Source organism: Hemibagrus wyckioides, linkage group LG26 (assembly GCF_019097595.1).
Source record: "Hemibagrus wyckioides isolate EC202008001 linkage group LG26, SWU_Hwy_1.0, whole genome shotgun sequence".
Lineage (NCBI taxonomy): Eukaryota > Metazoa > Chordata > Actinopteri > Siluriformes > Bagridae > Hemibagrus > Hemibagrus wyckioides.
In genome coordinates, this window is record NC_080735.1 from 8,766,082 (window position 1) to 8,793,503 (window position 27,422).

The 27,422-nt window shown below is 39.8% G+C and overlaps 1 protein-coding gene across 1 annotated transcript; it reads right to left on the reverse strand.

Moving 5' to 3' along the window:
- Positions 1 to 862: 862 nt before the first annotated feature.
- On the reverse strand, positions 863 to 25,535 carry LOC131347031 (interferon-induced GTP-binding protein Mx2-like). The gene is made up of 14 exons (XM_058380869.1): positions 25,469 to 25,535; positions 25,325 to 25,380; positions 25,046 to 25,242; positions 24,682 to 24,822; positions 24,223 to 24,377; positions 23,996 to 24,134; positions 13,492 to 13,690; positions 13,329 to 13,407; positions 11,661 to 11,783; positions 11,446 to 11,578; positions 7,617 to 7,775; positions 7,224 to 7,300; positions 2,146 to 2,364; positions 863 to 1,715 (listed from the first exon to the last, which is right to left on the reverse strand). The coding sequence occupies exons 2-14, from the start codon at positions 25,378 to 25,380 to the stop codon at positions 1,491 to 1,493; spliced, it is 1,902 nt and encodes a 633-aa protein (XP_058236852.1). The 5' UTR covers positions 25,469 to 25,535; the 3' UTR covers positions 863 to 1,490.
- Between the last annotated feature and the right edge of the window lie 1,887 nt (positions 25,536 to 27,422).

Here is a 27,422-nt window from a genome sequence, read left to right on the forward strand (position 1 = left end):
TTGTTCCTGTTTTTATCCAGCATTTTGTGAAGCTATATCAACAATCTGCATAAAAATTGTGTGGATGGTAACTCGTCTACTGCTGTTGAACTAAACACAGAACATTACAGGTTTATTTTAGACAATTTAAGTGCTATGAATAAAACAAAAGGAAGAAATATTGCATATATTGCTTCCATATCTCTTTAATTTACAAATGTATGCCTTAGATGAACCAGTGGAGCTTATTAAATCAGATAACAGTGATTATCATAAAATAAAATATATTTTTTGTGTTCACAGATGCTGTGATTGCTCGTTTTCAAGGGACAACTCCATCCCAAGTCAGGGCTCTGCTTAGGCAGAAGTGTAACAATGAGAGCTATGCTAAAAAACATCAGGAAAGTGGTGTGGTTAAAGGTGATGATGAAAATTAATTGACCTTTGTATAACAGACTGAAGAGACCTACCAAAGGGGTAGTTCATTTAAAGTTCATGCAGTTCTTTATGTTATTTGTAATGTTAGTAGTTCTGTCTGATGTTAAAATGTACAATTCATGCTGCAAGTTTACTTTTTTTCAGTTTTTTATTTCTAACAGATTTGTGTAAGTTTGATATACTTTTATACTACTAATTTTACAATATTTAATTCTAAGCTTTTGTTTATCTGTTTGTTTCTTTGTTTTACTACGTTATTTATTTATTATTATTTATTTATTTTTTGAGATATAAAAGTTCATAGTACTTAATGTTACTTTTGCAATAAAATTGTTGGATTCATACTTTTAACTACCAAAATTTGTTTTATTGTCAGTGTAAGCATTGTGGTTTTTGTTTGCAGTGCATTGAATTGAAATAACCATATTTCACATACAATAGAAGTTAAAATAAAGATGTAGTGGGTCTAAAAAATCACTCAAACTTAAGTTGAACTAATTGCATTTAATATAAATTTAACCTGTGATGTTTTTGAAATCAGCTACAAATATTATGCATTTAGGTGGTCTAACATATTACATTCAATTCACACCCAAGTGTATTGTTACCTAACATTAAAGTATATTTTAGTTATTGTTAATTGCTTGTCAGTACATTAAACAGTGCACTTTAAATATATTTTAAAGACATAAGAAGCAATTATGAAATAAATATGTACTAATGTCCCAATTAAGTGGTTTAAAAAAAACACTCAAAAGTTCAACTAATTGCATTTAATATAGATTTGAACTGTGATTCATTTGAATTGAATTACAAATAAAATGCACTTAAGAGGTGAAAACATTACATTTAATTCACAGTTATGTGTGTTCTTTTAAAAGTATATTATTTGCACAATAAGTACACTTTAGAAAAGTATACAAAAGTGCACTTACTTTTCATAAGGGAAACCTATAGAGTTTTTTAGTACTTTATCACATCACATTTAGGCATTGGTAATTAGCTGATAGGTTGAATCAGGCGGTAAACTTCTAAAAAGATGTAAAACCCTGATCTGCAGTGACCTTGTAGCTTCAGAGAAAGTTGCTGAGTTTCTCTTGAGCAAGAGTAAGACGGTCCACACTGGTCTGCATGTCAATGCGGCGTCTGCTGATATCCGAGTCTTCACGCAAAGCCTCGGCCACGTTGGCACCGTCCATTAAACCCAACATCTCACTGCACAGCAGCTGAGCAGATTCCTTCAGCATGAAGTATCTGATCAGCATGGGCACCTGATCAGCCAAGCGCTGCGCCACGATCTGTCAAGAAAGGGATAAATCTGTAATTTAAACAATTTCCAGGTTTTAATGTAAATGTTTAATGCATGTGTATTTTTCTGTATATTTTACATTTAGTAGCTCCAGTACAGTAGATCAATTTCACCCCCAAATTATGTACAGCATTAAATTAAATAATTATTCAAACCTTTTATTAATACAATAAGTATTTGTAAAAAGTTTTCTTAAAATAATTGAAAATACTGGAATGTATTAGACAACATATTTGATTTGCATATAACACATTCTCTACAGTTTAAATAATAATAATAATAATAATAATAATAATAATTATTATTATTATTATTATTATTATTATTATTATTATTATTATTATTATTATTATTATTATTATTTTGAATGAAGCCAAACTAAAATGTACTTAATTAACCAATTGATTACTAAAATCTACCTCGTAATAAGCCAGCAGCATTTCAGGGTATTTGTTTCTGCTGTCAAACCAAGCAAATTTGTCTTCTAAAGCCTTCTGTCCATCAGGAGCGTGAATATCATTCAAGGTTTTGAAGTAGATGTCATCTTGAGTGTAGACCAGTTGCTCCATCTCAAACTGCTCCCGGATCCTCTCCTCCACCTTGGCTTCCTGCTTTGACTGAATGTTGTCTATCTTGTTCTGGGATGTTGAATTGATTATAATTGATTAATTATACAATGACTGGATTTAACTATTTCCAAAACATTTCCTACTTTTAGGACACAAATGCTTTAAAACTTAAAAAATAACTTAAAATTATTTACCATTGGGGACTTCCGGTTATGGCGTGCTGGTAGGAGGTTGTGCGTATTAGGCTCGCATTTAAATTTCGGAAAGAATCCTTTTAAATTCGACTGTAATCGTTATATTTTTGCTTTAAGACGCTGGGAAAGTTTGACGAGAGGCTATGCCACCCAAAACCCCGAAACCTGGACAGCAATTACTGAAAGTAACGACACATTCTAATTCGGCTAATAATGGGGCTAACACCATCGCCATTGCTAAAACTGTTAAAGCTACAGATGAACAACATGAGCTCGCCATGAATGCGAAACAGCAAAACAGCAAAATATTTATGGCGATTCAGTCATTTAAAGAGTATTTTGTTAAAAATTCAACTGACATGTTAGAAGCAATTACTAGCATCAAGGGAGACTTACTGTCACACTCCAAGAGAATTGTGGAGGCCGAGGAGAGAATCTCGAAAACAGAAGAGGATGCCGTAGCACTTCAGGAAAAAGTTAAACAACTAGAGCGAATGGTAAAGTCCCTGAGCAATAAAGTTCAAGATCAGGAGGACAGAGAAAGGTGCTCCAAGGCAGAGAGCTACATTCAAAGGATCCAAGTCACTCCACAATCTCCTTCTGAAATCAAGAGCTGAAGTTTAAACCTTTACGTTTACCTTTTTCTTTTCTTTTCTTTTTCACAGTGTGGATGAAACGTTTTTCATAACCAAAGTCAGGTGTTCTGGCGGGTTTACATGTACATTTCATTTGGGGAAATGTGCAATGGTTGTGTGGGGTGGGGTCTACTCTCGGCATTTTTCTTTCTGTGATTTGTATGTTTTTGTGAACTACTGTGAATTGCATCTAGAAGAGCAAAGGGTGAAAATACACCTAATAACATTAACAGAAATGTTTTTTACTGCTTTATGTCTTATAGGTCTGATGTAAAATCTCTAGTTGGAATGTAAGGGGTCCGAATAAATTGGTAAAACTGAAACAAGTACTAGGCAGGATTAAACAGATGAAGTCCAAAATAGTTTTCCTAGGAAAACTATAGTTTTACAGGAAACACACTTGGTAAAAAATGATGTCAACAGAATTAAAACTAGATGGCCAGGACAGGTTTTCTCAGCCAGTTTCACCTCACAGGCTAGAGGAGTGATAATATTAATTCATAATTCAGTCCCCTTTCAGTTAAAGAATGAATATATAGATCCATCTGGAAGGTTTATTATACTTAGTGGCACTATAGTTTCCATCCAGGTTAATTTAGTTTCTGTATATGCTCCTAATGGAGATGATCCCACTTTCTACCAACATCTCTTTCTTACTTTATCAGCCTTCAGTGGACACTACATAATAGGGGGCGATTTTAATTGTGCATTAGATCCAATAAATGATCGCTCGACTGGTACTGATAATACTCACCATCATACAAGAAAGACTATTAACAAATATACGATAGATCTAAATCTAACTGAGATTTGGAGACATTTGAACCCCAACAAAAGAGAGTACTCCTGTTTAACACATACAAAACATACTCCAGGATAGATTTCTTTTTAATCTCAACCAGCTTATTATCCAAAATAATAGAATGTTGGTATGATAGTATATTGATATCCAATCATGCTCCAATATCACTAACTATCCAAATATTTAAGATGCCTTTATCTCCACCCCTTTTTCGATTTCAATCGAAATGGCTTCAACATCCTGAATTTGTGAAATTCCTAGAGGGGAAAATATGTGAATACTTTTCTATAAATACAAATCAGATAAGTTCTTCAGTGAAATGGGAAGCATTTAAAGCTTATATAAGGGGTGAGATCATAAGTTATACTAGGCATAAATCTAAATTACATTATAGACAATTAGATTCTCTTGAAAAAGAAATTAAGAAGTTAGAACGAGAGTTATACCACAATAATAATACTGTAAAACAACAAAAACTGCTTTTATTAAAAACTAAATATAACAAACTAACTACTAATAAAATTAGAGCTATTAACTCTGTTATACTGGATACTGGAGAGAGCCTTGTAGACCCAGTTGACATAAATAATGCTTTTACAAATTACTATGAAGATCTTTACAAATCTGGATATCCTGATAATGAAGAAAAACAAAATACTTTTTTAAATCAACTTGAATTTCCATTATTAGCTGAGGACATTAAAATTCATCTTGACAGGAACCTGAGTATTGAAGAACTTAAAGAAGCACTTAATCATATGGATAGTGGCAAAGCTCCTGGGCCAGATGGCTTACCAGTAGAAATTTATAACACATTTTCGGATAAATTATTGCCCCATATTCTTGAAATGTTTAATGAGTCCTATGAAGAAAGAATCCTTCCACAGTCCTTGAGATCAGCAATAATTACCCTTTTGATAAAACCAGGTAAATCTCCAATGGAAATGGCCTCCTATCGCCCCATATCCCTAATGTCATGTGACACTAAAATACTATGTAAGGCTTTGGCAAGGAGGATTGAATTACACATTCCAAGACTAATTGCAAATGATCAGAATGGATTTGTGCTTGGTAGAAAATCATACCATAATACTTGTAGATTATTAAACATATTGTATTCAAAACAAAATGCCAGGGACCATGCAATCCTGTTATTAGATGCTGAAAAGGCTTTTGATAGAATAGAATCGAGGTACCTTTTTGAAACTCTTAAAAGATTTGGTCTTGGAGAGAGATATCTCAAATGGATCCAGTTATTATATATGGATCCAATAGCTAAAATTTCAACTAACAATCAAATTTCAAAATCTATCAGTCTTTGTAGATCTACACGGCAGGAATGTCCATTGTCCCCTTTATTATTTCTTTTCGCTATTGAACCCCTAGCTATGGCTATTTGTCAGTCCTCTGAGATTTCAGGTATCAGGATAGGGGACATTGAACATTGTCTATCTCTTTTTGCAGATGATATTGTCTTGTTTTTAACAAATATAGGAAATTCTGTGCCAGCTCTTACTCAGCTTCTCAACATTTTCAGAGAATTTTCTGGATATAAAATAAACAACAGAAAAAGTGCCCTGTTATTATTGAATGATCAGGAGAGAAAATACCCCCCAAGAAACATGCAGTTCCCCTACACCCCTGAGGGTTTCACTTACCTGGGAATTAAAATAGCTCCCAACATAGATAAGATCATATCCATCAATTATGACCCTATGGTACAAAAAATATCTGAGAGATTAGAGACATGGAACTCATTACCCATTTCAATGATTGGACGTGTTAACATCATTAAAATGTCAATCCTGCCAAAGTTTTTGTATCTTTTCCAGTCTATCCCGCTTCCACTTCCAGATACTTTTTTTTCTACACTGAACAAAAACTTTACCAGATTCATTTGGAACAATAAACGGCCAAGACTTCGTCTTTCTCTTCTATACCTTCCCTACGACCCTGGCGGGCTTAGACTGCCCAACATGAAACTCTACTACTGGGCAGCTCAGCTATGTACAGCTATATATCACTTTTCAAATACAGATATCCCATCATGCATAAATACTGAAAATAATTAATTAAAACTGCCATTACAGCTATACCTTTATTCAGCACAAATTCAAACACTTTCTAACAACACCCAAAATCCCTTTCTTAGGAATACCATTTTAGTTTGGTATCAAGCTCATACCTTTTTAAATGAGTCTCTTAAACTTTCATGTTTCTCACCAATTTGGGGTAACAATGAATTTAAACCAGGAAGAGCCGATATGGGATTCAGGTTTTGGTCAAATAAAGGATTAAATAAAATAAAAGATTTATATAGCGAGGGAATTCTAATGTCTTTTGAACAACTAGCTGACAAATATAACCTCCCTAGAAAACACTTTTATAAATATCTTCAAATTAGGAGTTTTATAAATAAACACATTAAGTCATCTTCTGAACCCCCATTATCCTCTACTGAAAACTTCACCTTGAACCATTTACATACTAAAGGTCATTTATCAAAGTTTTATAATATACTTCTTACAGGTTCAAAGGAAAACTCCCTTTCATATCTATCTGCATGGAAACATGATCTTCAAACTGATATTTTAGTAGAGGCCTGGGAAGAGACCTGCCTCCTAGCCCAAACTCAAACTATTAATACTAGATTTAGGTTGTTACAATATAAATGGTTATTCAGAACATATATAACTCCAGTAAAACTCAATAAGTTTAACCCCAATATTCCTGATAATTGTGTTAAATGTAATAGTAAAATAGGTACACTGTTTCACTGTATGTGGGAATGTGAGAAAATTAAGAAATTTTGGAAGGAAATCTTGTACCTAACTTCTAGTATCATAGAAAGTGATGCTCCTGTAGATGCTAAATTGTGTATTCTGCATATGTTTCCTGAAAATCTTTTGTTGAATGGAAAGAAGAAAAGGCTTATTAATTTCTGTTTGTTGCAAGCCAAGCATGTTATGGCCACAAAATGGAAAGATACTCAAGGTCCTACTTCAGGTCAATGGATCAGGGAAATGTCTCATAACATGGATTTGGAAAAACTTACTTATCTTGCAAAAGGGAAAATTGAGGACTTCTATGAGATCTGGACACCCTTTGTACAATTTATGACGTCTGTATAAAAACTGAATCATTTCTGTCAAGAGTTTTTTTGTTGTTGCCGAGAGTAGGATGTTGTTGGGTATGTGTGTAGGGGTGGGGGGTGGCTCAGGGGACGGGAGTTTTATTGTGTTTTTCATAAATATAATGTAAAAATCAATAAAATATTTTTGGAAAAAAATTATTTACCATTGCAACAGACTGGAGGTAAGGGTAGTTGGGAAAGCAGGTTTTGGACACATCTGAAAACTGTTTCTGAATGGTGTCTGAAACACACAAGTTCATACATTATATACAAGCACAGATTTACTACATACATGAATGCTTTGGTTTCTTGTGGGGTTTAAAATCCCATCATTTTTTCTTGTTCACATCAGCAGAGAAAAAAAGAGAGGCTTGTGGTATAATAGTATCAGAAGCTCTGCTTTGTGTCTTTGTGTTTAACCATATGAATGATATAACTCTAATATGAAACTATGACTGTTCTTGGTAGTGAGCTGTTTTGATGTATTGTTACTGGTCTACTAAACTTATTGAAAGTTGAGGAATGGATGTTGTGAAGGTTAACTGGTGGAAGCCTACCTCTGATGACCTTGAGTGTGTCAATGGATGGTCCTTGTAGCTTGATCACAAGCTTCTGTACCTCCATCTCAAACATCTTGTATTCACAAAAGCCAGGCAACTCTCGTCCTCTGTGCTTCTCGTTATATTCAGCCACCGCTTTCTGGATCGTTTCGTAGACTGTATTGAGTATATAATTTGAACACAAATCATCTTTCCCATCAGTTCCCATAAATAGGCATCATTATAATTAGAGTTGCTACAAGGCTAATTTTATCTGCTCTGCACTAATTACTAGCTGGAATTTGGGGTGTCCAATCTTATCGGAAAGGGCCAGTGTGGGTGCAGGTTTTCATTACAACCAAAAAGAAGCCACACCAGTCTATTCTGGTTATTCATCCCCAGGTCAGGATTTTACTACTGCAACTCTCTGCTGGCAGGCCTACCTCTGAATGCAATTAATCCTCTGCAAATGATCCAAACGTCGGCTCATGCATTTTTTCCCATTGGCGTGCACTGAATGGTTCGCAACATTGCGGCACGCACTTCAGTGTTCGTGACAGCACGGGGCTCAATCACGGACGGAGCACCTATGGGTTCACCACCCTTTGTGCACTCTGGCGCTATATAAACACACTGTCTGTGTGCCTTCCTCGCCAGATGATCTTTCCTGCTTGCTGATGAGTCATCCCACCCTTTGTCTCTGCCGGTCTTTTTCTGTTTTCTCACTTTGCGTTTTGGATTACCCTACTGAGATTTGTAGCCCAGGACTATTCCTTTGCAAGGACCTTTGGCTGCTCGTGTTTCTCCTTTGCTGCACTCCTGTCTCTGTTTATCCTCCCTATATTAAAGACTCTTTACCTAGCTCCTATCACGTCTCGCACATGGGTCCTAAATCCATTCTTCCTGACAGTATCATCTAGCCAGTCATGGACCCATCGGCCATGTCAAACATGCAGAAACTCCTTCTTAACCTGTTGCAGACCTCACAAGCACTCGAGTGACAGCTCTAGGACCTATCCACTGCTACCGATGAGCTGATCCATCTCTCACTCGTCATCATCATAAACCCTGCAGCCCAAGCACCTTCAATGCCTGCGACACCTACGCCTTCGCCAGCCCCACCTTAAGAATCACATCTGCCTCATCCAGAGCATTTCAGTGGGGAACCTGGACTCTGTCAGCTGTTCCTAATGCAGTGTGCAGTGGTGTTTGAGCTACAGCTTTCTTCATATCCCTCTGAGTGCTCCAAGGTAGCCTATGTCAATTCTCTGCTTCCTGGCAAGCCCAGGCTGTGGGAAGCCGCTGAGTGGGAGCCCCAGAGATCTGTGCAAGGTTTTCAACACCACCGTACCCCAGCAAGATGCTGTGCGGATGTTGTTCAACATGAGCCGGGGCAGCCACTCAGTCACAGAGTTCACAGTAGAGTTCTGTACAGCTGCATTCGAGAGTGAGTGGAATGCCACAGCCCTATACGACACATTCTCCATCCTCCCAGCCCATGGAGATTGACCGTTGTTACCTGCCCCCTGCTGAGAAGAAGAGACTCCGACCTAATGGACTTTGTCTATACTGTGGAGAGGCCTCCTGCCTGGTACCATACCCACACGAGGCTGCCTTTACCACTTGATGGCACCCGAAATGGAAGCCATGAACACATACATCTGCGAGTCTCTCACTGCCGGTTATCCTCTGTCCATACTCGTCCCCAGCCGGAGCCGGGTTCTTCATTGTCATGAAGAGGACAGAACTACTACCTTCTCCACATCAGAGAAGGAGATGAGTGGAAGACTGCTTTCAACTCCCCCACAGGACACTATGAATTCCTGGTTATGCCGTTTGGACTCACCAATGAGCCAGCGGTATTCCAGGCACTCGTCAATGTCTTTGTGTATCTGGATGACATACTCATGTTTTCCCACTCCCTGGAGGAACATGTCCATCATGTCTGTTCCGTGCTCCAGCACTTTCTCCAGAACTGTCTGTATGTGAAGGCCGAGAAGTATTAGTTCCATATCTCCAAAACCACCTTCCTGGGGTTCATACTCTCGGCCGGTAGCATACAGATGGACCCTGAGCGGAAAAAGGTGAGGGACTTGCCACGGCCAGAGACCCGTAAGCAGCTCCAACAGTTCCTGGGTTAAGCTAACTTCTACCAGAAGTTCATCTGAAGCTACAGCACTGTCACTGCACCCCTACACCAGCTAACATCCACCTTGCGAACATTCGTCTGGACCCCTGAAGCCGAGCAGGTCTTTACTAAACTCAAGGAACTGTTCACCTCTGCCCCCATCCTGACCCTGCCGGATCCCACTCACCAGATTATTGTGGAGGTGGATGCTTTCAACCTGGGCATGGGAGCCGTCCTGTCTCAGAGAAGCCCCAAGGACAACAAGCTTCACCCCTGCACTCTCTACTCATGATGCCTCAGCCCCTCCGAGCAGAACTATACCATCAGCGAATGTGAACTTAGCCTAATAACCTCAGCACCTCCTTTCGTTGGTCCATTCCCCATTTCCAAGGTGCTCAACCCTGTGACTGTACGGGTGAAGCTACCCAGGGTCTTGTGCATTCATCATACTTTCCACGTCTCCAGACTTAAGCCTGTCCAAGCATTGTTCTTTCGTTGTGGCACGCACTGCTGGGTTTGCAACATTGCGGCGCTCATTTCTGGTGTGACGGTCATCATGGATGGAGCGTTTCTGGGTTCACCACTCTTTAATAAACATGCTGTCAGCCTTTCTCGCCAGATGTTCTCTCTTGCTTTGCTATTGAGTCGTCTTGGCCTTTGTCTCCACCGGTCTTTTTCTGTTGTTGCCTTTCAGCTGGATTTTGGACTGCTTTCTCACTCTGTGTTTTGGATTACTCTATTTGGAGTCTTCCTTTGCAAGAACCTTTGACTGCTCACCTTTGTTTCTCTCCCCTGGTAATTGTTGGCTTGGACTTTACTGTGTTTTATGACATTTTGTTGTATTGCTTCACATTGTTGCTGATTTTGTCCTGGAGTACATTGGGTGAATGTTTTTGGGCTGCACTCCTGTCTCTGTTTATCCTCACTATATTAAAGACTCTTTACCAAGCTCATGTCATGTCTCGCACTTGGGTCCTAAATCCGCGTTTCCTGACACCAAAATGCAGCTGAGTGACTTGTTTTCAACCTACCTGTTTTTACACACCACCCCACTGCTGCACTCCCTCCACTGGCTTCCGGTAGCTGCATGCATCAGATTTAAATCACTGATGCTTGCCTACAAAGCCAAAAATGGACGAGCTTCCTCTTACCTCAGAGCTGTTATCACTCGCACTGCACCATGCTCCCTCCAATCTACTAGCACTGTTCAACTGGTCTCCCTATCTCTTATGGTAAAGTGTAGGTATACATCAAGACTCTTTTCTGTTCTGGCACTGAGGTGATGGAATGAACTTTCCATCTAGATCAGCTGAGTCACTGGCCGTCTTTAAACTATGAGTGATGACCTTCCTCTTCCTGAAAAACTTATTTTCCCTGTTTGTTTAATGCATTTATAAAAAAGAGCTATAATTCTTAAAAACAGTATTTAGGCTACAGTAAGTCTGTGAGCTAGTGAACCAGTCTTGATGTATTCACTGATAGAGACTTTAAAGCACTTTTCTACCTCGCTCTGGATAAGGGCGTCTGCCAAATCCTATAAATGTAAAGGTATTGAAAGTTAAGATCAACTGATTAAACAGGTGGAATCAGGTGTCACTCCTGCTTGATTGGTATGAAACCTGCACCCACACTGGTGTGCTTCTAAAGAAAATATATTTTGACTATTGAAAATTACTAAAATGATTTGGTATGGATTCTGCATATGGACTGTATACTCACATGATCCCTTTGTGCTGTCAAGATGGTCTTTCCACTTATTGAATTCAGACCGAAGCATTACAAACAAGTTATCATCATTGACCATATCCCCAGATGCCAAGCAGTTGATCTTATCATTAAATTTCGTCAAGGTCTGAAAGAAAAGGTGAACATGAATATGATTTTTGCAGGCTAGTAAAGGGCTCTGGATTAAAATAAAACAGAATATTACAAACATCAATAAAAAAGAGCTTCCTCTTCTGTGGGTCCAGTGGTGGGCCGGATTCACACTGACTCAGTTCTTTTCTTAAGCTCCACAGCTTCTTCTTGATCTCTTCTGAGATCAGTGGTAAGGATTTCTGAACATAAAATAACAACAAACAAACAAAGGAAACGACAATAAAAACAGCAAAATTAGATCATAAACCCTACAATTATTGAACAAAAATTTTGTTACACAACCACTGACTGATATGTCCATTGAAGTTTTCTTGCTTCCAAGTCTACATTTTCTACTAAATTCTTTATAAGCTCAGACCACAGAGTCATGCAGTGTCATGTGTTCATGTGTATCTAACTGAATGTTGTTGCTGAAAAGCAAAGTAAAAGAAAAGAGAAAATAAATTTGTCCACAAGCCTGAATAGCACCATCACGTCTACCTGTTGACGTGAGTTTGGTTCCCCGGTTTGCTTCTTCCAACAGAATTTGAATCTGAGGTCAGTCAAATGGATGGAGGTGGTGCATATCAAAAATATAATCTTAATCTCCTAAAACCATTGAGAAGTATGGTTCCTGGTGAAGGTGGTTCCTGAAAGAGATGAACTGGGACCAGGTGTAAGTCCAAAAAGTGCAGCCCAATTGACCTTGGTCGCCTATGAAGACCACCTGTCACCATCAAGAGAGCATAGGTTGCCAGGATGCAATGAGAATTTTTGTGGCATTTAACCTCTACATGGGTCATGAGTCTTGAGTCAAGGTTGTGTCCCATACCAGTTACCTGCACATAAAAGCTGTGGTCGAGAGGAACCCAGGTGTGCAATTAGGCATTTGTAAGTATCTGGCCTTCTGCTTGGACCATGGGCAGATGTGCTCCCAAATTTAAAAGACTGCAGTGGGCCTGCCCAAGACCAAAAAGGGGGTGATCCAGTTCATGGGGTTGTTGGCTATTATAGAAGCCACTGCTGACTGAACTCACTAAGAGGGGATGTCAGATCTGGTCTAGTAGATAGAGATGTTCACTTGAGCTTTCTGCCAGGTAAAAATGGTTTTGTGTGGGGGTTCTGCAGGATAAAGGGCTGGGGGCCATTTTGTCCCAGGTGGTGGAGGGGGAGGAGGGCCCCATATGATCAAGAAAGAGTGTCTTATGATCAAGTGGGTTCTCCTCACCCTCCAATACTACCTGCTGGAGTGCTGTTTTACCCCCTGTTCCAGTCAAGGCCTTCTCCAGTGGCTACACTATGTAAAGGATGCTAACATTCAAATTTGAGGTGGTCTACAGACTGTGGGCACAGATGGTGATGGCAGATCACCTCTTCTGCCTAAAAGGGCAGTCGTGTGGTGGTATGTGGCAGCATGGACGTTGTCCAACACCAGTTGTGGACGGATAGAAGGTTCTCCAAACCAGCAGTGATGATTCTCAGCTATGTGTTTCTGTGTGCATAATTCAGACCCAGTGATAGAGAACAGAGAGAGACAGAGAAAGGGAGAGCTGAGCAGCAAAGAGCCATGTGTATGAAAAGTGAAAGTAAAGAAAAAGGTAAATAAAGAATCCATTTGAGTTGTCCCAAGACTGCCTTCTGTCTCCTTATTCCTCACCCACTATAGTCATACATGTATCATCCTTTTTTTTCTTTTACAAAAATAATAAATAATAGTATAAAGAGTAAATAGAGTGGAAACATACTTTAATGTGATCAACCAGGTCGTGAGTCAGTTTGGTGGCAAGGCACTGAACAGTTGCTTTCTCCTCATTCCAAAGGCAGCTGGCAATAAGACAATTGCATTAAATTACCAGTTATTACTAGTGGGTTATCACATAGATCAGAAATAACAAATGTATTTCATACCTGAAATATTCATGACATCTGAAGAATTCCCTCTCTAATCGAGTGGCCTCAGTCAGAGAGATCTTTTCATTAATTTGCTTTTGGCCACGGCACTTAACAATGATATAGCCTTTACTTAAGGGAATGACCTGATTTCGGACTATATCCAAAATGTTTTTTTCTGTTCCCTTGTCTATGAGGTCTGGCTTTGTAAGAATAGCTGTAAGAATACAAAAAAAGTATAATAATAATAATAAAAATAATAATAATAATAATAATAATAATAATAATAAATATAGTTGCAAACAACGATGATTGGGCCCAAGCAACAACGCCATTGTACAAGACAAAGTGGGCACAGTGGGTACATGCATTTAAAAGGGAAATACCAAAAGGACAAGAGTGACAATTTGGGTGTAATGAAAGTTATCACAGCAATGTCCACTGATGGCAAAAAGACAACTGCCTCTCCATCTAAACTATATAAGGACAAAAGTGACAGTTTGGGTGTAATGAAACAGATCATAGCAATGTCCAGTGATGTCAAAAGGGACAATGACTAAACTATATCACTATAACAGTTTATATATACACAGCATCTCACAAAAGTGAGTACACCCATCACATTTTTGTAAATATTTTATTATATCTGTTCATGTGACAACACTGAAGACATGACACTCTGCTACAATGTAAAGTAGTGAGTGTACAGCCTGTATAACAGTGTAAATTTGCTCTCCCCTCAAAATAACTTAACACACTTAACACACATTGATGTCTAAACCGTTGGCAACAAAAGTGAGTACACCCCAAAGTGGAAATGTCCAATTGGGCCCAATTAGCCATTTACCCTCCCTGGTGTCATGTGACTTGTTAGTGTTATAATGTCTCAGGTGTGAATGGGGAGCAGGTGTGTTAAATTTGGTGTTATTGCTCTCACACTCTCTCATACTGGTCACTGGAAGTTCAACATGGCACCTCATGGCAAAGAACTCTCTGAGGATCTGAAAAAAAAATTGTTGCTCTACATAATGATGGCCTAGGCTATAAGAAGATTGCCAAGACCCTGAAACTGAGCTGCAGCACGGTGGGCAAGACCATACAGCGGTTTTACAGGACAGGTTCCACTCAGAACAGGCCTCGCCATGGTCCACCAAAGAAGTTGAGTGCACATGCTCAGCATCATATCCGGAGGTTGTCTTTGGGAAATAGATGCCAGCATTGCTGCAGAGGTTGAAGGGGTGGGCGGACAGCCTGTCAGTGCTCAGACCATATGCCGCACACTGCATCAAATTGGTCTGCATGGCTGTCGTCCCAGAAGGAAGCCTCTACTAAAGATGATGCACAAGAAAGCCCGCATACAGTTTGCTGAAGACAAGCAGACTAAGGACATGTCCTGTGGTCCAATGAGACCAAGATAAACTTATTTGGTTCAGATGGTGTGAAGCGTGTGTGGTAGCAACCAGATGAGGAGTACAAAGACAAGTGTGTCTTGCCTACAGTCAAGCATGGTGGTGGGAGTGTCATGGTCTGTGCCTGCATGAGTGCTGCCAGCACTGGGGAGCTACAGTTCATTGAGGGAACCATGAATGCCAACATGTACTGTGATGTACTGAAGCAGAGCATGATCCCCTCCCTTCGGAGACTGGGCCACAGGGCAGTATTCCAACATGATAACGACCCCAAACACACCTCCAAGATGACCACTGCCTTGCTAAAGAAGCTGAGGGTAAAGGTGATGGACTAGCCAAGCATGTCTCCAGACCTAAACCCTATTTAGCATCTGTGGGGCATCCTCAAATGGAAGGTGGGGGAGTGCAAGGTCTCTAACATCCACCAGCTCTGTGATGTCATGGAGGAGTGGAAGAGGACTCCAGTGGCAACCTGTGAAGCTCTGGTGAACTCCATGCCCAAGAGGGTTAAGGCAGTGCTGGAAAATAATGGTGGCCACACAAAATATTGAAACCTTGGGTCCAATTTGGACATTTCCACTTTGGGGTGTACTCACTTTTGTTGCCAACAGTTTAGACATCAATGGCTGTGTGTTAAGTTATTTTGAGGGGAGAGCAAATTTACACTGTTATACAGGCTGTACACTCACTACTTTACATTGTAGCAGAGTGTCATTTCTTCAGTCTTGTCACATGAAACGATATAATAAAATATTTACAAAAATGTGAGGGGTGTACTCACATTTGTGAGATACTGTATGTATATAAAGTCGCCCAGATATACACATGTATACACATTTCAGGAAAAGAAAAATTTGTATTAATTTTTTATTACTAAATTTATTGCTATACGTTATAGATTGATTATATATATATATATATACACATTATATATGTGTATATATATATATATATATATATATATATATATATATATATATATATATATATATATATATATATACACACACATTATATATGTGTATATATATATATATATATATATATATGATGATATGATATGATAATATTATTAATATTATACTAATATAATTTACATCACACTATTTTTCTTTTCCTGAAGTGTATATGCATTTTTGGTTGACTCTGTATATATAAATTGTGAAAATGAAGCCATATTTAAAAAAAAATAAAAATAAAGGGGAAAGAGCCTCTAGTGGACATAGTCTAGTACTGCAGGAGTCAGGTCAAAGCCATGTCTAGTCAATAGACTGATAAATGTAAAAATTTGTTGTGAGCCGTTATGAGCTGTGCAGCTATATTTCTGACAAAGTTCCAGGGGGCACTGCGACAGCCCTGTGCCACACCTGGGGACCAGTCCCACTGGCTTTTCTCATAAACATTTGCACTTTCCATGTGAAATATTTTGGAACATTAGGCCTTTCCACTCGTAAGATATGACAAGATTCATTTTCTTCCATTATGTTCCCATGTATATCGTCGCCATAGTAACAATTTAAAGTATCAAAAATTCCTTCACTGTTTCACATCAGCCCTGTCTTGACATTATTCTGACTGATTTTGACCCAAATCAGGTGAAAGTAAGGGACAAAATATTAGAGATTTCAAATAGTCACACACTTCCTGCTGCCATTTGGTGGCGCTATGACCAAGACTCACAGTTGTCATATCCACGTGATCAGCTTTCAATGCTTAACATAATTCTCAGGTTTCTTGCAGATCACTTAATGTACACAGACGTTATTAGCCACTTCCTCTTTCGTTTTATTCGCCATAAGTTTAAGGGTTCCTCGCAGCTGAATTGTTTGAGATATCAAAAATCCCTTCACAATTATGCATTATCAATGTCTTGCGATCATTTTAGTCTGGGTTTGGTGGCAGTTGTATCAATTCCCTAGGAGGAGTATTTCAAATTCCATTGGGTGTGTTTTGCAAACAACTCAAAATAACTGACTTCCTGTGAATTAGACTTAATGACATGCAATGAGAAAGTTGTTCAACTCAGTGAGATCTAAGTGTGTACCAAGTTTTACATGGATATGTGCAAGTGTGTATCAGCTATGCAGCAAGATTTTTCAGGGGGCGCTGCGACGGGTGTGTGCCACGCCCATGGCTGAGCCACAGTGACGTCCTAATTCCAACCTGTCTGCTGATTTTCATGAGTTTTTGTGCATGTTAAGACCCCCAAAAGTGCCCAGATGTTTGAAAAAAAAAATAATAATAATTATTCTTAGAACAACAAGAAGTCCCTTCACACTGCTAGTGCTTGGGCCCTAAATATGGTTGCAAGCAATGATGATCGGGCTCAAGCAACAGCGCCATCACCACCCAGGCGCACGAGACACAGTGGGTACAGTGGGTACCATGCATTTAAAGGGGAAATAACAAAAGGGCAAAAGTGATAATTTGGGTCTAACGAAACTGATAAAAGCAATGTACACTGATGGCAAAAAGAAAACTGCCTCTCCCTCTAAACTGTATAAGGACAAAAGTGACAGTTTGGGTGTAATGAAACATATCATAGCAATGTCCAGTTATGTCCAAAGGGACAATGACTCTCCCTCTAATCTACAGTATCTTACAAAAGTGATTACACCCCTCACATTTCAGGAACCATTTTATTATATGTTCTCAAGGGACAATACTATAGAAATGAAAATTGGATATACTTTAGAGTAGTCAATGTGCAGCTTGTATAGCATTCCAATTTTACTGTCCTTTAACAGTAATTCAACATGAAGACTTTATTGTCTAAATAACTGGCAATGAAAATGAGTACACCCTAAGTGAACATCTCAAAACTGTGTCCAAAGTGTCAATATTTTGTGTGAGCACCATTGTTAGCTAGCACAGCCTCAATCCTCCTGGCCATGGAATTCACCAGAACTGCACATGTTGTTGCTGGGATCCTCTTCTACTCCTCCATAATGATATCACGGTGCTGCTGGATGTTAGACACATGGCACTTCTCCCCCTTCTGTGTGAGGATGCCCCACAGGTGCTCAATAGGGTTCAGGTCTGGAGACAGACTTGGCCACTTCATCACCTTCAGCTTCCTCAGCAAAGCATTTGTCATCTTGGCAGTGTGTTTGGGGTCATTATCATGTTGGAAAATTGCCGTTTGGCCCAGTTTTTGTAGGGAGGGCATCAGGTTCTGCTTAAGAATGCTGGAATCCATGTCTCCCTCAATGAACCCCCCAGTACCAGCAGCATGCATGCAGCTCCAGACCATGATGCTACCATCACCATGCTTAACTGTAGGCAAGAGACAATTTTCTTGGTACTCCTCACCAGGGCATCACCACACATGCTGGACACCATCTGACCCCAACAAGTTTATCTTAGTCTCATCAGACCACGGGACATGGTTACAGTAATTCATGCTCTTGGACAAGTTGTCTTCAGCAAACTGTTTGTGGGCTTTCTTGTGAACCAGCTTCAGAAGAGGCTTCCTTCTGGGATGACAGCCATGCAACCCAACTTGGTGCAGTGTGCGACGTATGGCCTGAGCACTGACAAGCTATCCACCCACTTCTGCAACCTCTAAAGCAATGCTGGCAGCACTCATGCGTCTGTTTTTCAAAGGCAGCTTCTGCCCCTGACACATAGCACAAGGACTCAACTTTTTTGATTGACCCTTGCGAGGTCTGTTCAGAGTGGAACCTGTCTTGGAAAACCCTCTGTATGACCCTGGCCACTGTACTGTAACTCAGTTTCACGGTGTTACCGATCTTATTGCAGCCTAATCCATCCATGTGGACAGTAACAATTCTAATTCTCATATCCTCTGAGAGTTCTTTACCATGAGATGCCATGTTGATCATCCAGTGGTCAGTATGAGTGAATTGTACTCAAAGCACCAAATTTTAAATACTCTATAAGATACACAAATTTGTATGGTCCTTTCAAGCTGACAAACACATGAACATGATAAATAGGGCATGTGACTTTGCACGGTTAAACGATATACAGCTTTTATCACTTAGGGTGTACTCACTTTTGTTGCCAGCTATTTTGACAATAATGGCTGTATGTTGAGTTGTTTTCAGAGGACAGTAAATCTATACTGCTATACAAGCAGCACATTGACTACTCTAAAATATATCCAAGTTTCCTTTTCATAGTATTGTCCCTTGAGAAGACATATTAAAATGTTTGCTGTAATTAGAGGGGTGTACTCACTTTTGTGAGTTAATCTAGCCATGGGGGTCACAGTCCAGTGACTTCCGTGCCGGTCCCAAGCCCAGATAAATAGAGAGGGTTGCGTCAGGAAGGGCATCCGGCGTAAAACATTGCCAAATTTAACCATGCGAATCATCAGTACTTTAAATTTCATACCGGATCGGTCGAGGCCCGGGTTAACAACGACCGCCATCGGCGCCATTGACCTACAGGGTGCTGGTGGAAATTGGGCTACTGTTGTTCGAAGAAGTAGAGGAGGGAGGAGAGTGCATAGACCGAGAGAGAAGAGGAAAGGTAAGAGTGTAGGACTGAGAATAGGAACTCTGAATGTTGGTACTATGACAGGGAAAGGTAGAGAGCTGGCTGATATGATGGAGAGAAGGAAGGTGGATATATTGTGTGTACAGGAGACCAGGTGGAAGGGTAGCAAGGCTCGTAGTATAGGAGCAGGATTCAAACTGTTTTATTATGGTGTGGATAGTAAGAGAAATGGGGTAGGTGTGGTCTTGAAGGAGGAGTTTGTGAGGAATGTTCTTGCGGTGATGAGAGGGTCAGACAGGGTGATGAGTCTGAAGTTGGAGATTGAAGGGGTGATGTTGAATGTTGTTAGTGGTTATGCCCCACAGGTAGGTTGTGAGTTAGAGGGGAAAGAGAGATTCTGGAGTGAATTAGATGAGGTGATAGAGAGTATTCCAACAGGTGAGAGAGTGGTGATAGGAGCAGATTTTAATGGACATGTTGGTGAGGGGAACACAGGTGATGAGGAGGTGATGGGCAAGTTTGGAGTTAAGGAAAGGAACCTTGAAAGACAGATGGTAGTGGACTTTGCTACAAGGATGGACAGGGCTGTGGTTAACACATATATTTCAGAAGAGGGAGGAGCATAGAGTGACTTACAAGAGTGGAGGTAGGAGCACACAAGTAGACTACATCCTATGTAGAAGAGGCAATCTGAAAGAGATTCGTGACTGTAAAGTGGTAGTGGGAGAGAGTGTAGCCAGACAGCATATGATGTGTGGTGTGTAGGATGAATTTGATGGTCTGTAGAGGTGAAAGATAGAGATGGAGAAGAAAACCAAGTGGTGGAAGCTGTAAAAGGAGGAATGTTGTGAGGAATTTAGACAGAAGTTGAGGCAGGCTCTGGGTGGTCAGGTAGTGCTGCCAGATGACTGGGAAACTACAGCAGAAGTGATCAGGGAGGCAGGAAGAAAGGTGCTGGGTGTGTCATCTGGAAGGAGGAAAGAAGATAAGGCGACTTGTTGGGGGAATGAGGAAGTTCAGGATAGTATTCAAAGAAAGAGGTTAGTCAAGAAGAAGTGGGATATGGACAGGACTGAAGAGAATAGACAGGAATACAAGGAGTTACAGCACAGAGTGAAGAGGGAGGTGTCTAAGGCCAAGCAGAAGGTGTATGATGAGTTGTACAGGTTAGCTAGGCAGAGGGATCGAGATGGGAAGGATGTGCGGCAAGTTAGAGTTATTAAGGATAGAGATGGAAAAGTGCTCACAAGTGAGGAGAGTGTACGGAGGAGATGGAAGGAGTACTTTGAAGAGCTGATGAATGAGGAATATGAGAGGGAAAAAAGAGTAGAAGGGGTGAACTCTGTGGAACAGAAAGTAGATAAGATTAGAAAGGATGAAGTCAGGAAGGTTTTGAAGAGGATGAAAAGTGGAAAGGCAGTTGGTCCTGACGACATCCCGGTGGAGGTCTGGAAGTGTCTAGGAGAGGCAGAAGTGGAATTTTTAACTAGTCTGTTTAACAGGGTTTTAGAGAGTGAGAAGATGCCTGAGGAATGAAGTGTATTAGTGCCTATCTTTAAGAATAAGGGTGACGTGCAGAGTTGCAGCAACTATAGGGGGATAAAGTTGATGAGCCATACAATGAAGCTATGGGAAAGAGTAGTGGAAGCTAGGTAAAGGAAGGTAGTGGAAATTTGTGAGCAGCAGTATGGCTTCATGCCCAGAAAGAGCACAACAGATACAATTTTTGCTCTGAGAATGTTGATGGAGAAGTATAGGGATGGTCAGAGAGAGTTGCACTGTGTTTTTGTAGACTTGGAGAAAGCGTATGACAGGGTGCCAAGAGAAGAGCTGTGGTAGAGCTGTATGAGGAAGTCAGGAGTAGCAGAGAAGTATGTCAGAGTGGTGCAGGACATGTATGAGAGGAGCAGGACAGTGGTGAGGTGTGCTGTAGGTCAGACAGAGGAGTTCAAAGTGGAGGTGGGACTGCATCAGGGATCGGCTCTGAGCCCCTTCCTGTTTGCTATGGTGATGGACCAGGTGTCAGAGGAGGTCAGGCAGGAGTCTCCTTGGACAATGATGTTTGCAGATGACATTGTGATCTGTAGTGAGAGCAGAGAGCAGGTGGAAGAAAACCTGAAGAGGTGGAGGTTTGCACTGCAGAGAAGAAGAATGAAAGTCAGTCAGAGTAAGACTGAGTACATGTGTGTGAATGACAGGGAGGGAAGTGGAACAGTAAGATTACAGGGTGAAGAGGTGAAGAAGGTACAGGTGTTTAAGTACTTGGGGTCAACAGTCCAGAGTAATGGAGAGTGTGGGAAAGAGGTAAAGAAGCGAGTGCAGGCAGGTTGGAATGGGTGGAGAAAGGTGTCGGGAGTTCTGTGTGATAGAAAAATTTCAGCAAGAATCAAGGGGAAGGTGTACAGGACAGTGGTGAGACCAGCCATCCTGTATGGTTTAGAGACAGTATCACTGAGACAGAGACAGGAGTCAGAGCTGGATGTAGCAGAGCTAAAGATGTTGAGGTTCTCTTTGGGAGTGACACGGTTGGACAGGATTAGGAACGAGTACATCAGAGGGACATGTTGGACGTTTGGGGGACAAAGTTAGAGTAAGATGGTTTGGACATGTCCAGAGGAGGGAGAGTGGCTATACTGGTAGGTGAATGTTGAACATGGAGCTGCCAGGCAGGAGGAAAAGAGGAAGGCCATGGATGTAATAAATGAGGATATGAAGCTAGTGGGTGTAAGTGTTGAGGATTAAGAAGATAGGGATAGGTGGAGAGAGATGATTCGCTGTGGCGACCCCTGAAGGGAAAAGCTGAAAGAAGAAGGAGAAGAAGAAGAAGAAGAGTTACTGTATATTACTATATCAGTTTATATACATACATATACATACACTATATTGCCAAAAGTATTCGCTCACCTGCCTTGACTGGCATATGAACTTAAGTGACATCCCATTCCTAATCCATAGGGTTCAATATGACGTCGGACCACCCTTTGCAGCTATAACAGCTTCAACTCTTCTGGGAAGGCTGTCCACAAGGTTTAGGAGTGTGTTTATCGGAATTTTTGACCATTCTTCTAGAAGCGCATTTGTGAGGTCACACACTGATGTTGGACGAGAAGGCCTGGCTCTCAGTCTCCGCTCTAATTCATCCCAAAGGTGTTCTATCGGCTTGAGGTCAGGACTCTGTGCAGGCCAGTCAAGTTCATCCACACCAGACTCTTTCATCCATGTCTTTATGGACCTTGCTTTGTGCACTGGTGCACAGTCATGTTGGAAGAGGAAGGGGCCAGCTCCAAACTGTTCCCACAAAGTTGGGAGCATGGAATTGTCCACAATGTCTTGGTATGCTGAAGCAGAGTTCCTTTCACTGGAACTAAGGGGCCAAGCCCAGCTCCTGAAAAACAACCCCACACCATAATCCCCTCTCCACGAAACTTTACACTTGGCACAATGCAGTCAGACAAGTACTGTTCTCCTGGCAACCGCCAAACCCAGACTCGTCCATCAGATTGCCAGATGGAGAAGCGTGATTCGTCACTCCAGAGAACGCGTCTCCACTGCTCTAGAGTCCAGTGGCGGCGTGCTTTACACCACTGCATCCGACGCTTTGCATTGCACTTGGTGAGGTATGGCTTGGATGCAGCTGCTCGGCCATGGAAACCCATTCCATGAAGCTCTCTGCGCACTGTTCTTGAGCTAATCTGAAGGCCACATGAAGTTTGGAGGTCTGTAGCGATTGACTCTGCAGAAAGTTGGCGACCTCTTCGCACTATGCGCCTCAGCATCCGCTGACCCCGCTCCGTCAGTTTACGTGGCCTACCACTTCGTGGCTGAGTTGCTGTCGTTCCCAAACACTTCCACGTTCTTATAATACAGCTGACAGTTGACTGTGGAATATTTAGGAGCGAGGAAATTTCACGACTGGATTTGTTGCACAGGTGGCATCCTATCACAGTTCCACGCTGGAATTCACTGAGCTCCTGAGAGCGACCCATTCTTTCACAAATGTTTGTAAAAACAGTCTGCATGCCTAGGTGCTTGATTTTATACACCTGTGGCCATGGAAGTGGTTGGAACACCTGATTCTGATTATTTGGATGGGTGAGTGAATACTTTTGGCAATATAGTGTATATATATATATATATATATATATATATATATATATAGATAGATAGATAGATAGATAGATAGATAGATAGATAGATAGATAGATAGATAGATAGATAGATAGAGAGAGAGAGAGTCACCCAGAAAAATGTATACACATTTCAGGAAAAGAAAAATTTGTAGAATAATTTAATTACTAATTTTATTGCTATATGTTATATATTGATATAAATGATGATATTATGATAATAATATGTTAATTTTAATAATATTATACTAATATAATATAGATCATACTATTTTTCTTTTCTTGAAGTGTATATAAATTTTTTGGCCGACTCTGTATATATAAATTGTATAATAATAAAAAAAAAATTAAAAAAATTAAAAAAAATCCTTAGAAAAACAAGAGGGCCCTTCACACTGCTTGTGCTTGGGCCCTTATAATCCTTAGAAGAACAAGAGGTCTCTTCACACTGCTAGTGCTTGGGCCCTAATAATAATAATAATATGTTACTGTTTCTTTTAATGAACTTTGTTGATACTTTACCCAGAGTCCTTTTTCCTTCAGGATCCACTTCCTCTGCCATTTTCAGAGCTTCTGTTGTTGCTATGTCAACATTACATGGTACTACGACCAAATTTATAGTTTGATCCTTCACTATGTATTTCCTAATGAGATTCTTAATCTAGACAAAAATAAGACAAGCAATGTTACAATTCAACTAAAGGCCTTAACCTGATAAGCAAAAAGATCAAGTTACAGTTTACACTGACTTGTTGTCCAATGTCTTCAGGTTGACCTTTTACAGGAATTCTGGCAATCCCAGGGAGATCGATCAGTGTGAGGTCACATACATCAGGAGCCATGATCTCCAGAGTGATGAGTTCATCACAAATTCCAACTCCTTCTCCAGCCAGCACATTCTGGGCTGTTACAGAGATGGAGTAAGCATTATAAAAAAAAATTAACATATCTTGTTTTAACATATAAGTGTTACAAGACAAGACTGTTAAATAGTTAAATAGAAAATTATACAGAATTATATACATAGTAAATTTAGAGTAAAAACTTTTTGGATGATTTAATTTTTTTTAATCTAATGACAGAAACCTGAAATTCTAAAGCAGAATCTGAAAGCAAGAACCTGACAGCAAGGTTACCATTTCAGAACCATAAGAAAGGAATTTTATATATTTGTATATTTGTTCTGTTTTTTCACAAATGTTACTAACCTTTCTTAACATAACCCTCAACCAGTGATGGGTCATTAAACTTTTCTGTGAACTGTCCTTTGTAAGATATTACAGCTTGCCATTGAACACCACATTTTATCTTCCTCAGCCTTAGCTCCAGTGGACATCTTGTCACAATACCTTAAGTTGAAAAAGCACATTATACATCAGCTTTTTCCTGCATCTATTAATATCAAACAGAGAAACATCACTTACAGTGTGTGTGTGTGTGTGTAAAAAGAAGTGAAATTTTTGAATTTGAATTGAATTGTTGGAAATAAATAGTCAAATTCCAACATAAAAGTGGTAATATATGCAATGTGTTATATTTATTACTCTGTAAGAGAAATAAGAAATCACTCACCACTCCCTCTGGGCAGTGCCACCCCAGATAGTGCTTCCAACACAGAGCTTTTTCCAGAACTCTGATCTCCAATTACAGCTATAGTTGGCAAAGCCAAATCTTTGTCAATACCAATCAGCCTAAAAGAGTCAATCAGATCGATATAAGGACGAACTTTCTCCTCTAAATGGCTGTGGAAAACCCCTTCCATTGGCTTACTGTGAAGTAAAAGGCATTAAGTTTCACATTTGACAATCACACAAGCTGATGATTGTTTGATCCCATTAAATTTATACTGACCTGTTCTGACCATCATAAGTGAAATTTTCATAATTATCTTGTTTACTCCCCATCATCTAGGAAACAAATTCCAAAAGTTTTTTTTTTACAAGAAGAACTATTTAATTTACTCTCACATCATAGAAATGAAGGCATTTCACTTACCTAGCTGAGTACAGCAACTTGATTTCACAAGGAATGTGAATAAACTGAAAGTGACACTTGTGACTCTATTTATACACACACACACACACACACACACACACAAACACACACACTATAGGCCATACCTCTACCATGGATGTGGATGAAGAACTGTGTGACATAGTGAATGTATGTAAGTCAAAGAACCATACCACAATGTCTTGTTTAATATCACTTTATTTATTGATTTATTTTCATTTTTTCAGTCACATGGAAGGTGCACATTCCAGTGTGACTTATGTTTATTATTTTGGTGTTTTTGGATTGTAAAGAAGAAAGGGTAAATGAAGAGATGATTTGTTTGATAATGATGATTTTCTTTGCCTTACCTTTCCCTCTAGGGCTTCCTAGTAGGAGGGGCCGGCCCACAAACAGGAAGCTATATATGTATATTTCCATCCACAGGAGGGGAGGGGTGACTTAGTGTTGTCATTGGGCTATTTGAATTTGTGGGGAGGGACTACACAGGGTTTTTTTAAAATATAGTGTCGTTATTGGGCTATTTGAATTTAAGGGGAGGGGAGTCTTTTGTGTGAGTTCTCTCCTCATTTTGTTTGTCTGTATTTTGTTTTTCCCTTTGTTATTTGTTGTTTGGAATTTACATTGGAGGACTCCTGTTCCATTGTTTGGTGCATGACCTGAAAAGATAATTAAAATAACCTCTAGAGGCTTCTGTTTTGTGTTTGTTTTGCTGCCTACTTTGCCACAGTCAAGAAGACCTTACAACAAACTGTAAAAAAAATTGTACAAGAAATGAAAAACCTAATGTAAAACAACTAAATGTGTGGGTTTTCCCATGATCCCTGTTTGGACTTTCCATGTTTTTATTAGGCTTCCTTATTTGTCACTTAAATCCCATAGTTTCCAGATTTTGTAACACTACAAAATAGAAAAAAGTAATTTTACAAGGCATAATGTGTGTTTTGATATGATCTGACATTAAATCCAAAAGCCTTCAGAGTCTCTACAGCTGGTAATCTGCAGTTTACTAAGTGTAGTTACTGAATGTTATCAGCTCTCCCCCACCGAGTCCCTCACAGTGTTTCAACCATGCAGGTACTTTATCTCTGACTTCATTTAAGAAAATAGTATGAAAGAACTGTTGGAACGCAGAGATTTCTCTGATCAGACACATCACATGGTGGTCCAGGGCCTTCTCCAATTACCTTTTACTTTTTTATTTACTTGCAAAAGCTAAACAACCTGATAAACAATAAAGACTCTTCCATGAATCTTATCCATGTAAAACTTGGTTCACACTTAGATCTCATTGAGCTGAACAACTTTCACATTGCATGTCATTAAGTCTAATCTACAGGAAGTGAGTTATTTTGAGTTGTTTGCAAAACACACCCAATGGAACTTTTGATATCTCAAATATCTCAAAGCTGTGAGGAGAACTTATGGCGAATAAAACAAAACAGGAAGTGGCTAATAACTTCTGTGTACATTAATTGATCTACATGAAACTTTAGGATTATGTTAAGCATAGAAAGCTGATCACATGGATATGACAACTATGAGTCTCTGTCATAGCGCCACCAACTGGCACCAGGAAGTGTGTCACTTTTTGAAATCTCTAATATTTTGTCCCTTACTTTCACCTGATTTGGTTCAAAATCAGTCAGAATAATGTCAAGACATGGCTGATTTGTCGCTGTGAAGGAATTTTTGATACCTTGAATCGTGTTACTATTGCGACAATTTACATAAGAACATAATAGAAGAAAATGAATGTTCTCATATCTTATGAGTGGAAAGGCCTAATGTTCCAAAATATTTCACATAGAGAGTGTAAATGTTTATGAGAAAGGCCAGTGTGGCTGGTCCCCGGGTGTGGCACAGGGCTGTCACAGCGCCCCCTTTGTCAGAAATATAGCTGCACAGCTCATATTCACTTGTACGTATATGCATG

What these genes read in the sequence shown, in the direction of transcription:
- LOC131347031 (XM_058380869.1), bottom strand. Translation starts at nt 25,380, where the DNA reads ATGATGGGGAGTAAACAAGATAATTATGAAAATTTCACTTATGATGGT. An exon ending in TGAAGGAAAAAGGACTCTGG is followed by an intron (nt 13,691 to 23,995) that starts GTAAAGTATCAA and finishes GTATTCTTACAG; the next exon opens with CTATTCTTACAAAGCCAGAC. An exon ending in GGAAGCTCTTTTTTATTGAT is followed by an intron (nt 11,579 to 11,660) that starts GTTTGTAATATT and finishes CTTTTCTTTCAG; the next exon opens with ACCTTGACGAAATTTAATGA.